The sequence below is a fragment of the Carassius gibelio genome, chromosome A1 (genome assembly GCF_023724105.1).
Source record: "Carassius gibelio isolate Cgi1373 ecotype wild population from Czech Republic chromosome A1, carGib1.2-hapl.c, whole genome shotgun sequence".
NCBI lineage: Eukaryota > Metazoa > Chordata > Actinopteri > Cypriniformes > Cyprinidae > Carassius > Carassius gibelio.
The window spans coordinates 36,291,964-36,306,666 of NC_068371.1; the positions used below are offsets into that span (position 1 = coordinate 36,291,964).

General features: G+C 40.5%; 2 protein-coding genes across 8 annotated transcripts in view; one reads left to right on the forward strand and one right to left on the reverse strand.

Annotated features, from left to right (window-relative positions):
- The window catches only part of LOC128019160 (CMRF35-like molecule 5), a 76,434-nt gene that overhangs the window by 49,133 nt on the left and 12,598 nt on the right, over positions 1–14,703 (forward strand). The window lies entirely within an intron of this gene.
- LOC128019137 (uncharacterized) lies at positions 4,389–13,207 on the reverse strand. 2 transcript variants are annotated; one of them, XR_008185086.1, is made up of 2 exons: positions 4,909–12,414; positions 4,389–4,799 (listed from the first exon to the last, which is right to left on the reverse strand). XR_008185086.1 is itself a non-coding variant. In XM_052605201.1 (2 exons), the coding sequence occupies exon 2, from the start codon at positions 11,702–11,704 to the stop codon at positions 5,687–5,689; it is 6,018 nt and encodes a 2,005-aa protein (XP_052461161.1). In that variant the 5' UTR covers positions 11,705–12,368; positions 12,478–13,207; the 3' UTR covers positions 4,854–5,686. The 2 variants fall into 2 exon arrangements, 1 of the variants encoding a protein (XP_052461161.1); XM_052605201.1 differs by lacking the exon at positions 4,389–4,799 and adding an exon at positions 12,478–13,207 and having other exon boundaries at positions 4,854–12,368.

Genomic DNA, 14,703 nt, shown 5'->3' on the forward strand with positions numbered 1-14,703 from the left:
ATCAAACCAGTAAACTTACATGCACAGTTCCAGGTTTAAATACTATTTGGAAATCACCTTTATCTTTTGAAATACGTTCACAACTACAAAGACAGCTCTAGTCCAACATGCATATGCATGCTGGATGAATCACATCATCTAGGTCTGTCAGTCCAAAAACTGGACTGCAAGTGGTGTTTTTTTGACATTTTAAAAGATTGAAGATTTCTTTAGTTTGACTGAAACTTTTAAAATGCATGTCAATATGAATGCTCCAACTGGTGATCTGCTAGTAGTTTTGTGGCACATATTCTGAACATAACCACTAATTTTAACCACATCTCAGTGTTTAAGTGTAGAGGCTGCGCATTCAACAAGTGTGAAAAACAGAAGGTAACATATATCAGTAGCTTATATCAGTAGCTTAACTCGAGAGGTTGTAAATCTGAATGTGAGAACTTGTCATATTAGCGTTCGTATTTGTAAATTCAAATTTACACTCACAGCTCTGATGTGAAAAGCTGAATCTTTCAATTTGCAAACAGACAATGATCATAACACTCAGTCACACGTGTAGAATGACATTCACACAAAGAAAATGACACACAAATGTTTACGACATATTTACTTTTGCACTTTACTTCAGTTTCGCTGCACAATGTCAAGTCAGTGCTTACAACCTTTCAGATCTGGAAGTACAAGTTCAAATCAGCGCTCGCACTTTTGCTACTCTTTGCGGTATTCCTGTTGCAAAACTCACTTGTGCACTTCTTCTTCTTCTTCTTTTAGAGTTTAACTGGCGGTTGGCAAACCAACTTAAGGTGCATTTACCGCCATCTACCAGACAGGAGTGTGGTCGTCGAGAATAGTCAGAGGGAATTATTCACCTATGCGCATACTTATTATATAAATATGTACATATTAAATACGGTAGAACAACCCCGTATTTTTGAGAAACCTCATAACTTGATTTTTAACAGTTTTAGATACATCTCCTAATAAATTAACTAAAGTAAGCGCTTTCCCTTCTTTATATAGGACTGATGTTAAACAACTACGCTCTTCCATATAATTATTACACTCTATTAGGACATGTTCAACTGTTTCTGGCTGACCGCAATAATCACAACCTCCTGTCTGATGTTTCCCTATACGGAGTAAAGATCTATTGAGACCTGAATGGCCAATTCTTAAACGTGTCATCACTGCCTCTTCTCTCCTACTTCCATCCCTAGATCTTCCCCCTCCCACATTTCTTTGCACACAGTAAAGATGTCTGCCAGTGTCATTATTATCCCACTGCTCTTGCCACATCCCAATCACTTTTTCCTGAATAATAGATTTCCCTTCAGCTTTGCATAGAGGGACACTGATGTTAACCTCATCCAATTTCAAGGCCTGTTTAGCTAGAATATCCACCTCTTCATTTCCATCAATACCTACATGGGCAGGGACCCAAACAAACTGAACATAAACACCTTTACTATGCAGCTGGAACAATATATGGTAAACTTTGTATATTAGATCTAGTCTGCATGACTTTCCTGTTTTTATGCTCAATAATGCAGCTTGACTGTCTGAGGCAACTACAGCTCTGTTTATGCCCCCAATATAATTCATAACCAACCAATTAAGAGCTAAAGCAATGGCAGTGAGTTCGACAGTATACACGGCAAGATAATCAGAAGTTCTTCTTTTAATTTTGATGTTATATTGTGGAATATTCACTGCCGCTCCTGTTCTGCCATTGTTTGGATCTTTAGACCCATCGGTATACAGTACTAGGTGTTCTTTAAACTGCTCAAAGTAATTTTGAACAACAAGCCATTCTGGGGTACCGCTACTTTCCTTTTTCAATGCCAGTTGTAGCTGCAAGTCCACTACTGGCATAATAAACAGCCATGGAGGTATTGATGAACATGGTACTGTCGAACTGAACTTAAATTGCGTCAGGCCTACATTCTGGGCTTTTTTATCTACAATCCACCCAAAACTATAGTAGTTAGACTTCTGATGTTCCCAACAATCATTCAACACAGCTTTTGCTGGGTGAACACAGCTATGACCCTGGAGATTGACCCAGTACGCATACATTAGCTTAACTCTCCTTAACCGCATTGGAAGTTCTCCAGTCTCAACCTGCAAAGCAGCAATAGGAGATGATCTAAAAGCTCCACAACAAATACGCAACCCTTGTGACTGTTCTCTGTCCAACCTAATCAAATGACTTTCAGCTGCTCCCATGTATGATAAACAGCCATAATCTAGGGAAGACCTCATGAGAGTCAATAAATCCTCAACAATGCCCCTTTTGCAGCTCCCCAGTTATGACCAGACAAACACCTCAACAAATTATTGACTTTTTTACACTTAATTTGAACATACTCTATATGCTGTTTCCATGTAAGTTTCTCGTCAAATATAACTCCCAAAAACTTCACAACACTCACTTGTTCTAACTTTTGCTCATAAAGTTTTAATGTAATGTCTTTATGTCGTCTTGAAAAACAAATAACTTGGGTTTTAGTAACAGACATTCTAAAGCCCCACTTATTTGCCCACTCCTCCACCACCACGATTGCATCCTGCATCTTCTTTTCCATGTACTTCAGATTACGTCCCCGCATCCAAAGGGCTCCGTCATCTGCATATAAAGACCTGCCTATACTTCCGTCAATTCGATCGAAAATGTCATTTATCATTATGTTAAAAAGTACTGGACTGCAGACGCTCCCTTGCGGTGTACCATTCTCTACAGCATATGTACTAGAATAGGCCGTGCCAACTCTAACCTCAATTTTCCTTCCAAATAAAAAATCCAGTACCCAATTATAAAGCTTACCTCCAATACCAAGTTTCTCAAACTTCATCAACAATCCCTCCTTCCACAACATATCGTAAGCTTTCTCTCTATCAAACAGGACAGCAACCACTATTTCTTTGTTTGTCTGGGCTTTTCTCACTTCTGACTCCAGACATAGAATTGCGTCCATCGTATTTCTTCCCTTACGAAAACCACTTTGAAAAGGGCAGAACAAGTTATTACTTTCCATATAATATGTCAGCCTATCTGTTACTATTCTCTCCATTGTTTTCCCTAACTGCGAGGTAAGCGCAATGGGCCTGTAATTAGAAGGGTCATTTGCATTCTTACCAGGCTTCAGCACTGGCACTATGACTGCCTGTTTCCACACACCAGGAATCCTTCCTGTTTCCCAAACCAGATTGAAAAGCTTCAGGACAACATTAAGAGACCTGTCACTTAAATGTCCAAGCATAGAGTAGCAAATACCATCCTTGCCAGGTGTAGATTGCTTCACATTAGAGACAGCCTTCTTCAATTCAAAAATTGAAAAAGGCATATCAAGATTCCGACTTGTAATTCTTTTCCTAACAATAACTCCTGGATTTTCAGCTAAAGCCTCTTCTCTACAGCACTTAGCAGTGTCTGACAATTTCTCAGAACTGTGTACTTTAACTAAAGTCTCCACCAACAACTCTGCTTTTTCTTTATTACTAACAGCAGTCTGTCCATTACAAAGCAAAACAGGCATAGAATAATTCCTTTTAACACCATTCATTTTCTTAATAACTCCCCATACATCTGACAACTTAGTTTCTCTCCCAATTGTATTACAATATTCCCTCCAGAAAGCCTTTTTTGCAGCTCTAACAGTCTTTCTAACAATAGCCTGCGCTCTTTTATACTGGACTAAAGCCTTAAGTGAATGATTCTTCCTTATCTGCTCAAATGCCTTACTTCTCTCTTTTATTGCAGCGCTACACTGCTCATTCCACCATGGTACAGACTTTTTAATTCCTCTTCCACCAGTCTTTGGAATTGAGATCTCAGCCACCTGAAGAATATTAGACACAAATTCAGAGTTAAGTAACTCCACATCATTCAAACATCTTTCATATAATTCATCACACTTGCTCTCAGCTAAAACTTGAAATAATTCCCAGTTGGCTTTATCTAACCTCCATCTCGGTACCCGCACTTCATCTTCTTTAATTACATCAGTTCCAACTGTTATAATTATGGGGAAGTGATCACTACCCATAGGTAAGTCACTTAACACCTCCCATGATGTAATACCTGCCATTCCACTCGATATAAATGTTAAATCCAAATAACTCTCTGTGTTTCTACAGCAATCATATCTTGTACCTCTACCATCATTAACACAAACAAGTGAATTCAATTCAAGGAACTCCTCAATAATCACACCATTTGCATCTGTATTCAGGCTTCCCCATAATACATTATGTAGCGCCCCTATGCTCTGATTATAACCAGAGCAGCGCACCGGGTTCTTAAAGTGTCTCTCGACTATGCACTAATGCTATCCTCCCCTATGTCAGCTAGGAAATGTCACTGTATAATGACTTCAATCAACACAAATGGGTAAGTATAACAAAATTAACCTTTAGGTTTATTTATACACAGTAAAACAAAATAAATAAATGTTTAAATAAATGTTTAAATATCAAATGTTCAATAAACTTCAAATTAAACCATACACTTGTCTTGTGTATTTTTTCCCCTTTGAAGAAAAATATACAATCACTTCAAATGAACAATTATGACAGATCAACACTTCCTTAATATCTCAAATAAACAAATAATATCAATAAATACTCGTTTCACAAACAATAGTTGAAACAGTACCGGTTTTAACGTTTGAGTGGCCACTCACATAGACACGTGTGCGCGCACGCACATACACACACCTCACAAGTCCCAACCCCTCCCCGTTGCAGGCCTGGACGTTGCTAGAGATCGTTGAGGCCGTGAAACAACAAATGGCCACTTCACTCTAATGAGCAAATAAAATTAAATAAGATCACCTGAATTCCTTGATTATCAGCAGCGTTCTCGTTAGACTCCTCCGAAGCTCGAACACGCGCTCTCTCTCTCTCGCTCACCTGACGCTGTTGAGCTGATCATGTCCCACGGCGCCAGAGGAATTCTAAATCACTCGGGGATTTAGAACGCTATCTGGGTCTTTGTTGATCCAGCAAGACTTGTTAGATGAAACAAAATAAACTTTAATCCAGTCCAGTGTACTTGAATGTCCGATTATCTATCGTGTATTTTCACATTAACAACCGAACTCAACACTACAAAAGAAAACCGGCTTATACTCGTGCAGAGTAACGTGCATACACTTTCATGAATGTCCTTAAACTCTCTGATTTGAAGAAATGTAAGTTTCAACAACTTATACAGCGTTTACATGTACATTTTCTTCTCCACCATCTCAACAACACTCTCGTGCATACCTCTCTGTTCACCTTTTTTTTTATCTCCTCCAATCAGAATCACACTCTCACACTTGAGGGTGGGAACAAATAAAACATCAACCTATCAGCAAAAAATAATACTAACTTGCTAGGCAAAAGCACATTTTCTGCAAGTGCATTACATACAAACTTTAAGTATCACCGTATTTCTTAAAGAAACAGTGCTTTAAAATATAGTTCTCAACTGAAACACAAAATACATGTACATAAGCATAAATGATGTACTCCCATCTTATGTATTCCAAATTAACCCTTCTCATGAATTAGATATTATTTACTCAATAATAACTTGCTTATTTTACCCATCATTAACCCATTCTGTCATTAACTCAACATAATAACCCTAACTGGGTTACACTCTCCCCCTACTAAAATACTCATGTCCCCATGAGGTTTTTAACTACAACTGTAGCATAACTTCAGATTTCAGGTTTGGATGCACATTAACACAATGTTCACATGTGGCCATTGGGTGACACCACAATGTATTGCAAGTACCCTTCACCTTAGAAGACTCTTGAATTTTCACTACCATACCCCTATATACGATTGTTAAGGGTCTATCAGTAGATTTCCCAAGTGCATCATAACTTAGTTTCTGAACTGGTTTTATCATCCTCCTTGGACGATTTCCAACTCTTCTCTGTTCTTCTTCTCTTGTAACATTCACTGATTCATTAATTTCGTTATCAGAAACCGAATCTCCCAAGTTCTCCAGCATCTGGGCTGAAACGCTCTCCACATCATCATCAGGTGGCAAATCTCCTCCAGTCACTTCCACCTGAGCAGGATCCTTTTGAGACCTAGCAGGGCTCTTCACTTTCTCCCTCTCATAGGATGGAAAAGATAGTGTTCCAAGATCCACTGTTTGTTCAACTGGGTAATATGCACAATGACTACCGTCGTCACTGTCAGAAGTTATGTCCACACATTTACAACTTTCTGGGTCCACTTCAGGTCTTATTGTTTTTTTCTGTGTCCTTTTCACAGTTTTGGATCTGGTCACCATGTGACGTGGAACTTCTTCCCTTTCAGCAGGTAAGTTTATCCTCACTTCTTCTCCAATTGGCAACAAGTGATCCCGGTGCAAAGTTCTCACACCTCCAGTTCCTGCTTTTGGCTTCACCCTGTACACAGGCAGATTTTGCAACTTCTCCAGGACAAGGTAAGGTACGGAGTTCCATCGATCTTGTAACTTTTGTTTCCCAGTCGTTGCAAGATTCTTGACCAGCACACAATCTCCTTTTTCAAGCACTCTGAACTTCACTCTCTGATCATAGAGTCTTTTGTTCCTCTGCTGTGTCTTCTGCGCATTTTGCAAAGATAACTTATATGCGTGTCTTAAATCCTCTTTCATCCTCTCCACATATTTTTGATAATTTGCTCCCCCCTTTCCATCCACAGGATTTCCAAAGTGCACATCTATCGGTAGACGAGCTTCTCTTCCAAACATTAGATAGTAAGGAGAATATCCCGTTACTTCACTTTTAGTACAGTTATATACATGTACTAACTGACTCACACTTTGGCTCCACCTTTCTTTCTTGGCAGCATCCAGCGTACCCAACATGGATAGAAGAGTGCGGTTGAAGCGCTCTGGTTGGGGATCTCCTTGAGGATGGTAGGGTGACGTTCTCGTCTTTCGGATCCCCAGGATTCCAAGTAACTCCTTGATTAGTCTGCTCTCAAAATCACGGCCCTGGTCAGAATGAATTCTGGCAGGCAAACCGTAATGTACAAAGAACTTCTCTACTAAGATTTTTGCAACCGTTAACGCCTTCTGATCTCTTGCAGGATATGCTTGCGCATAACGGGTAAAGTGGTCGGTCACTACAAGTACATTGGCAACTCCCTTTGAATCTGGTTCAATTGACAGGAAGTCAATGCAAACAAGGTCCATTGGCCCACTACTTGTAATATGATTCAGGTAGGCTGATTTTTGTGGCAGAGTTTTCCTCGCTATACATCTTCCACAATTCTTCACATATTTCTCCACTTCCCTAGTCATATGTGGCCAATAGAATCTGTCTTTACACAATTCAGTGGTTCGCTCAATCCCTAGGTGACCTGACTCATCGTGAAGAGAATTCAAGACCTCATTTCGGTATTTTTCCGGCAAGACTAACTGCTCTTTCTCTTTCCCAAAAGAGTTGTTTGTTACTCTGTACAAGAGCTGATGACGAATGGCCAACTTCTTACCCTGTTGCCTCAATAATGTCTCCAAAACATTAGAACTCTTTGAAGCATTGGGAAGTTTCCCTTTCTCCACATCTAGGATCACTGGACCAATGATGGGATCTTGTTCTTGTGCTAACCTCAAATCTGAGTTAGACAATGGAGATTGATGGTTCGTACCCAAGTGTATTGGGCAAACATACAAATCAGGAATACTTTCAGAATCGACCCCCAGCTGGTCTACCAATCTGTCACTCGACTCATCAGACAGGTAAGTACTAGTAGCACGTGTACAGATAGCTTTTACTCCTGATCTAGGAATATCTATCCATTCTGTGGTCTGACCAGCATCCAAAGGATAACGCGACAGTACATCGGCATCCGTATTCTGACTACCAGGTTTATACTGGAGGCTGAAATCATAAGTGGCTAAGGCAGCCAACCACCTATGTCCAGTAGCATTGAGCTTTGCACTTGATAGAACATATGTAAGGGGGTTGTTGTCCGTCCTTACTTTGAATTTTGTTCCATACAGGTAGTCATGGAATTTGTCAACGACAGCCCATTTCAGAGCCAGGAACTCCAACTGATGAATGGGATATCGTTGCTCAGCTGTACTCAACTTCCTACTGGCGAATGCAATTGGTCTCAACCCCTCAGGGTACTCCTGATTTAACACGGCACCCAGACCTTGTAAGCTGGCATCCACGTGCAATATGTACTGCTTAGATGGATCTGCGTAGGCTAGTACTGGTGTATGAGTAAGACAATGGATAATGGTATGGAAGGCTTCTGTACACTCCTCAGTCCACCGCTCTCCAAAGGGTTCCAGCTCTTGGTAATATTTACCTTTAGGTAATACTTTATGTTTACTCCTCACTGGGGCATACCCTTTGGTCAGTTCCGTTAATGGCCGTACTATCTTGGAGTAATTCTTAATGAATCTCCGATAGAATCCACAGAATCCAAGAAACGATCTCAGTGACTTTAGATCATGAGGTATCTTCCATTCATTTACAGCCTTCACCTTTTCCGGGTCTGGGGTTACGCCATCGGCAGACACAATATGCCCAACATATTTTACAGCCGGCTGGCAAAATTGACATTTATCAACAGACACTTTGAGCCCGAACTCTTCCAATCGATCCAGCACTTTCATCAACCTCTCTTCATGCTCCTCTAGCGTTCTTCCGAAAACAATTAGATCATCTAGATACACTATAACTTGTAGCAAGTGCATATCTCCAACTGCCCTCTCCATCAGTCGTTGGAACGTTGCTGGAGCTCCAGATATCCCTTGCGGCATCCGCTCGAATTGGTAGAATCCAAGAGGACAAATGAACGCCGTCTTTTCCTTATCTTCAGCAGCCATTTCAATTTGATAGTAACCACTCCTTAAGTCCAAGACGGAAAACCACTTGCTCCCCGACAAACAATCCAGAGCGTCCTCTATCCTGGGAGTTGTATATTGATCCGGTACGGTTCTGGAATTCAGAGTTCTATAATCAATGCACATTCTAATAGCACCACTCTTCTTACGAGCTATGACTATAGGTGATGCATAGGGACTCCTTGATTCCTTTATTATACCGGCAGCCAGCAAATCCTTCAGATGACGGCGCACATCATCGATGTCTGCTGGGGCAATACGCCTAGACCTCTCCCTGAAAGGCGTGCAATCATTCAGCCTGATAGTATGAGTCACATCTTTTGCTTTTCCCACATCCCATTCTGATATAGAAAACACGTTTCCTCGCGCTGACAACTTCTTTCTTAATCTTTCCTCCCAATTAGGTGGTATTGGAGAATCGCCAAAGTTAAAGATATTCGGATTTAGCTTCCTGACAGCGGTCTGATCTCCCTGCGCGACCGTAACAGTGTCGGTATGGAAAACATTTGCCATCACAGTCCCTGGAGGAATTCTTATATCTTTCGCAGTCTCATTGCACACAAGCAATTTGAAGTTATCCACGTCTATATCAGATGAATACAGGACGGATGATGGGACAAATACTCCAGCAGGTAATAAGTTCTCATCCGTGGCTTCTACTAGGAGAATATCTTCTCTCACCTGTTCCTTGAGTTCAACTTTACACTGCACATACTTTTCACCCTTCTGAGGTATTGATAGGGATCCAGGTCCCATCCATGTAACAATCCCTTCAACTGAGTCAGTCACTTCCTCTTTCCATTTCTTATGCTGGACACAAGGTATTGAAACAGTTGACTGAATCCTTAGAGAATGTGCAGCATCCGATACTCCTGACTCCTGGCCAAGTGAAATCAGTCTTTGGAAAAAACTTGCATTGGTTCCAATGATTACAGGAACTTGTTGAGGACCTTGTGGTTCTGGACACACCAATGCTAAGACAGGTACTGTTTCTTTCACTCCAATAAGTGACTCAGGAAATGACACATCCACTAGAATGTATCCCTTATATGGATAGTTACAGGCACTTAGTCCCCAGATAGACAATCCAGTCAAAGGTTGAATGGGAATCTGTGGTAAGTACTTGGCATGCCACTGTTCAAAAACAATGGTAACTTGAGAACCACTGTCAAGTAAAGCACTGCATGGACATCCATTCAATTCTACTGAAATGGTTGAGACTGGTCCCACTAGACCCATAGGCACACATTCCTTCTCTCTGACATCAGTTAGTCCCTTCTTGGAGAAACAATCTGGACCACAAGAAGCAACAGGATCTTCCTTTGATCTGCTCCCTTCAGTTTTCGCCCTTCTGAGGGATCTCACCAGCTTTTGTATAACTTTGCCAGTATTCTCTGGTGCGTTACACTTAGTGGCTATATGTCCATCTTCCCCGCAACGGTAACAGAAGAAATCCTCCTTAGACTTCATTGGTTTCTCATTGTGTCGCGAAGGCATTGCTCTGTAGTCCAGCCTAGTTTTAGTTTGAACAGGCTTAGCAGTTGAACTGATACTCATCACCTCCAATTGTTTATTTAACTTGTGAATTTGTTTCTTTAACTCTTTCACTTCAGACTCTCCATGAGTATCTACTCTTTGCTTTTCAAGTTTTTCTCTAGAATCTATCTTCATGGATGCAACAGGAACTTTGGCTGAATCATCTCTCATATTGGCTTTTAGCTCCTGAAGTTCAGCTCGGAGTTGCTTTACTACTTCCGATTCCAGATTATCATCGGTTTTCAGATTTATTGATTTCACTGACGTTCCGATTCTACGACGTGCAAGTTCATTCTCTTCAGCTGTCTTTAACTCATTCAATAACTCCAAGAAAGTCGGAGGGTGGTCTTTCCGTTCTCGTAGCCTCAGCTGTAATAACATCAGGTCTGAATCGAAAGCAGCACCTCTGATTAGCTGTTCAATCCTTGCCTTATCCATCATGTGAGACATCAACCCGCCTTTTTGAACCACCTTTGTCAACGATTTCTCTATTCGTCTCAGGAAGTCAGACAGAGATTCTCTAGGGAATTGTCTCAGTAACCTGAAAGCAAAGTAAAGGTCTTCCCCTGATTCAGAGGTTCCAAAGGTATTTTCTAGAGCCTCAAGGTACTGTGAAGCACTAGCCTCAGGACTTGAAAACCTTACCGCCTTCACAATGTCAAGAGCAGGGCCTTTCAAACTCTCCATTATCCGTCGTCGCTTTTCTTTTTCTGAACACTCACATTCGGCGGTCATTAATCTGGCCTGTTCCATCCAATTCTCAAGATTTTCTTCTCCAGACGGGGTAGGAATAGTACCAGAAAACATACGCAATCGCCTATAAGCATTGGAGTCTCCAGAAGGCTTTGTTTTTTCCAGAAGGTCCCCAACTGCACGTATAATGGACTCGGGTGAACCAGCATTGGAACTGGCTGAATGGAATAAAGATTCCAAGTCAGTCATGGATTTTCCTTCCTCATGCAGAAATTTTGCCAATTTCTCAGAAAACCCGCATGCAGGTACATCAACAGGTGCTACAATGACCCTCCATGTCTCTTCCCCTTCGGCTCTTAGCAATTCAGCTGGAATGCGGGTAGGATCTATCACTTCACGGCATTCACACAAGATCAACACAGTATCTGGGCTTTGTCCCTTTTTAGAGTCTCTAACTCTCACTCTGCCTACTGCTTTTATAGTTTCGACAGCTTCTTCAATACATGCCACATCAGTTGTTGCAGGTACTCCCATTAACATGATAGCATGGCTTTCCTCAACTACAGCTTCCTTGCACCAGTTTGAAAGTTCAACAGACAAACGTGAATCACTCTTGAGCGCCATTTTGATTCTTTAAAAGAATAGTCAGTAAGTACCCTTTTCTTCTACTGAATGCTTAATCTTAATATTTAGGATTTTAGGGAGAGAATAATGATCCCGGACGAGCCCCCAAATTGTGTAGCGCCCCTATGCTCTGATTATAACCAGAGCAGCGCACCGGGTTCTTAAAGTGTCTCTCGACTATGCACTAATGCTATCCTCCCCTATGTCAGCTAGGAAATGTCACTGTATAATGACTTCAATCAACACAAATGGGTAAGTATAACAAAATTAACCTTTAGGTTTATTTATACACAGTAAAACAAAATAAATAAATGTTTAAATAAATGTTTAAATATCAAATGTTCAATAAACTTCAAATTAAACCATACACTTGTCTTGTGTATTTTTTCCCCTTTGAAGAAAAATATACAATCACTTCAAATGAACAATTATGACAGATCAACACTTCCTTAATATCTCAAATAAACAAATAATATCAATAAATACTCGTTTCACAAACAATAGTTGAAACAGTACCGGTTTTAACGTTTGAGTGGCCACTCACATAGACACGTGTGCGCGCACGCACATACACACACCTCACAAGTCCCAACCCCTCCCCGTTGCAGGCCTGGACGTTGCTAGAGATCGTTGAGGCCGTGAAACAACAAATGGCCACTTCACTCTAATGAGCAAATAAAATTAAATAAGATCACCTGAATTCCTTGATTATCAGCAGCGTTCTCGTTAGACTCCTCCGAAGCTCGAACACGCGCTCTCTCTCTCTCGCTCACCTGACGCTGTTGAGCTGATCATGTCCCACGGCGCCAGAGGAATTCTAAATCACTCGGGGATTTAGAACGCTATCTGGGTCTTTGTTGATCCAGCAAGACTTGTTAGATGAAACAAAATAAACTTTAATCCAGTCCAGTGTACTTGAATGTCCGATTATCTATCGTGTATTTTCACATTAACAACCGAACTCAACACTACAAAAGAAAACCGGCTTATACTCGTGCAGAGTAACGTGCATACACTTTCATGAATGTCCTTAAACTCTCTGATTTGAAGAAATGTAAGTTTCAACAACTTATACAGCGTTTACATGTACATTTTCTTCTCCACCATCTCAACAACACTCTCGTGCATACCTCTCTGTTCACCTTTTTTTTTATCTCCTCCAATCAGAATCACACTCTCACACTTGAGGGTGGGAACAAATAAAACATCAACCTATCAGCAAAAAATAATACTAACTTGCTAGGCAAAAGCACATTTTCTGCAAGTGCATTACATACAAACTTTAAGTATCACCGTATTTCTTAAAGAAACAGTGCTTTAAAATATAGTTCTCAACTGAAACACAAAATACATGTACATAAGCATAAATGATGTACTCCCATCTTATGTATTCCAAATTAACCCTTCTCATGAATTAGATATTATTTACTCAATAATAACTTGCTTATTTTACCCATCATTAACCCATTCTGTCATTAACTCAACATAATAACCCTAACTGGGTTACACATTACAAGAATTAAAATCACCGCACCATACTATCTTTCCTTGAATCTGTCCACTTACAGCACCTAGGTCCTCAATACTCAACCTCTTATTAGAATTATAAAAATTAACCACTGAAACTTGATCATTACCCATCCAGATTTTAACAACTACTGATTCATACTCCTGTCCCATCATTTCAACTTTGTACCTCAGACCATCTTGAACAAATGTTGCTACTCCCCCACCTTGTCTATCCTTCCTATCATTTCTTATTGCCGTGTAACCTTGAATAATAAAATCTAACTGAGGTTTGAGCCATGTCTCCTGAATACATATTATATGGGGCCTATCTCCCAAATCAGAGATGTACTTCTTAAACTCTAGACCATTGCTGATGAGACTTCTCGCATTCCACTGGAGAATAATTATCATGAGACAGACGGTACACCACTCCATGTTTGAGGTTGACATGAAAATTGACTCTCATTTAATCTCTCTTCCACTAATTCCCAGCTACTATTTTTAAAACCGAGGTACTTCTGCGCTGCTTTTACAATTATTTTAATTTTTTCCGTCTTCCTTTCAACTTGAGCAGTACAATTAATAATCTCTACCATGAACAAAACAAAATCATCTTTTCTCATGAGTAGAGTATCTTCTTTGATCTTACTGCATCCCTGACAAGCAGAACTGCATGCCTCTACAGCCGCTGTTTTATTCACCTGTACAGTTGATTGAGCAGGTATTTTCCTAGCCGCTTCCGCAAATGAGACCCCAGTTTGGATTTTAACCTTCTGTACCTCTTCAGCTCTTTTGCTAACTGTACATCCCCTGTAAGCTGAGCTATGTTCACCTCCACAGTTACAACATTTCAAGGCAGCTCCTTCCTCACATTTCCCATATTCATGATCCCCAGCACATCTCCCACATCTCTGCTTCCCCTTACATACTGCTGCTACGTGTCCAAACTTTTGACATTTAAAACATCGAAGTGGTGGAGGAATAAACGGCCGAACACCATAACTCATGTATCCAACATAGACTTTATCTGGTAGAACCCTCTCTTCAAATTTCAACATGACTGAAAAACTATTACTCCTTTCCCCATTTCTGTTCATTTTTAGTCGTCTAACTTCTACAACCTTTCCTCCAGATACATTGGTTTTAATTTCTTCGACTGGGACCTCAGGTGGAATGCCTGTAATGACACCACGTAAATACTTTCCACTGTCAAGCAATTTTCCACTCACATTTTCACCTAAAACTTTACTCATACTAAGTGCTCTCTCTTTGTGTTTGACATCATTACAGATGATTAACAAAGACCCATCCCGCAAGACTTTCGCACATTTCACTTTTCCAACCAGAGTGTTTATCTCTTTTGTAAGCTTAACCGGATTCCATTTACTAAACGACTCGCCCTCTTTAATCAATTTCACAACTACTTTAAACTCCGTTGCTACTTCTACTAATCCCGCACTGTGTACCTCATCCTTATCAGACTGGGAAGA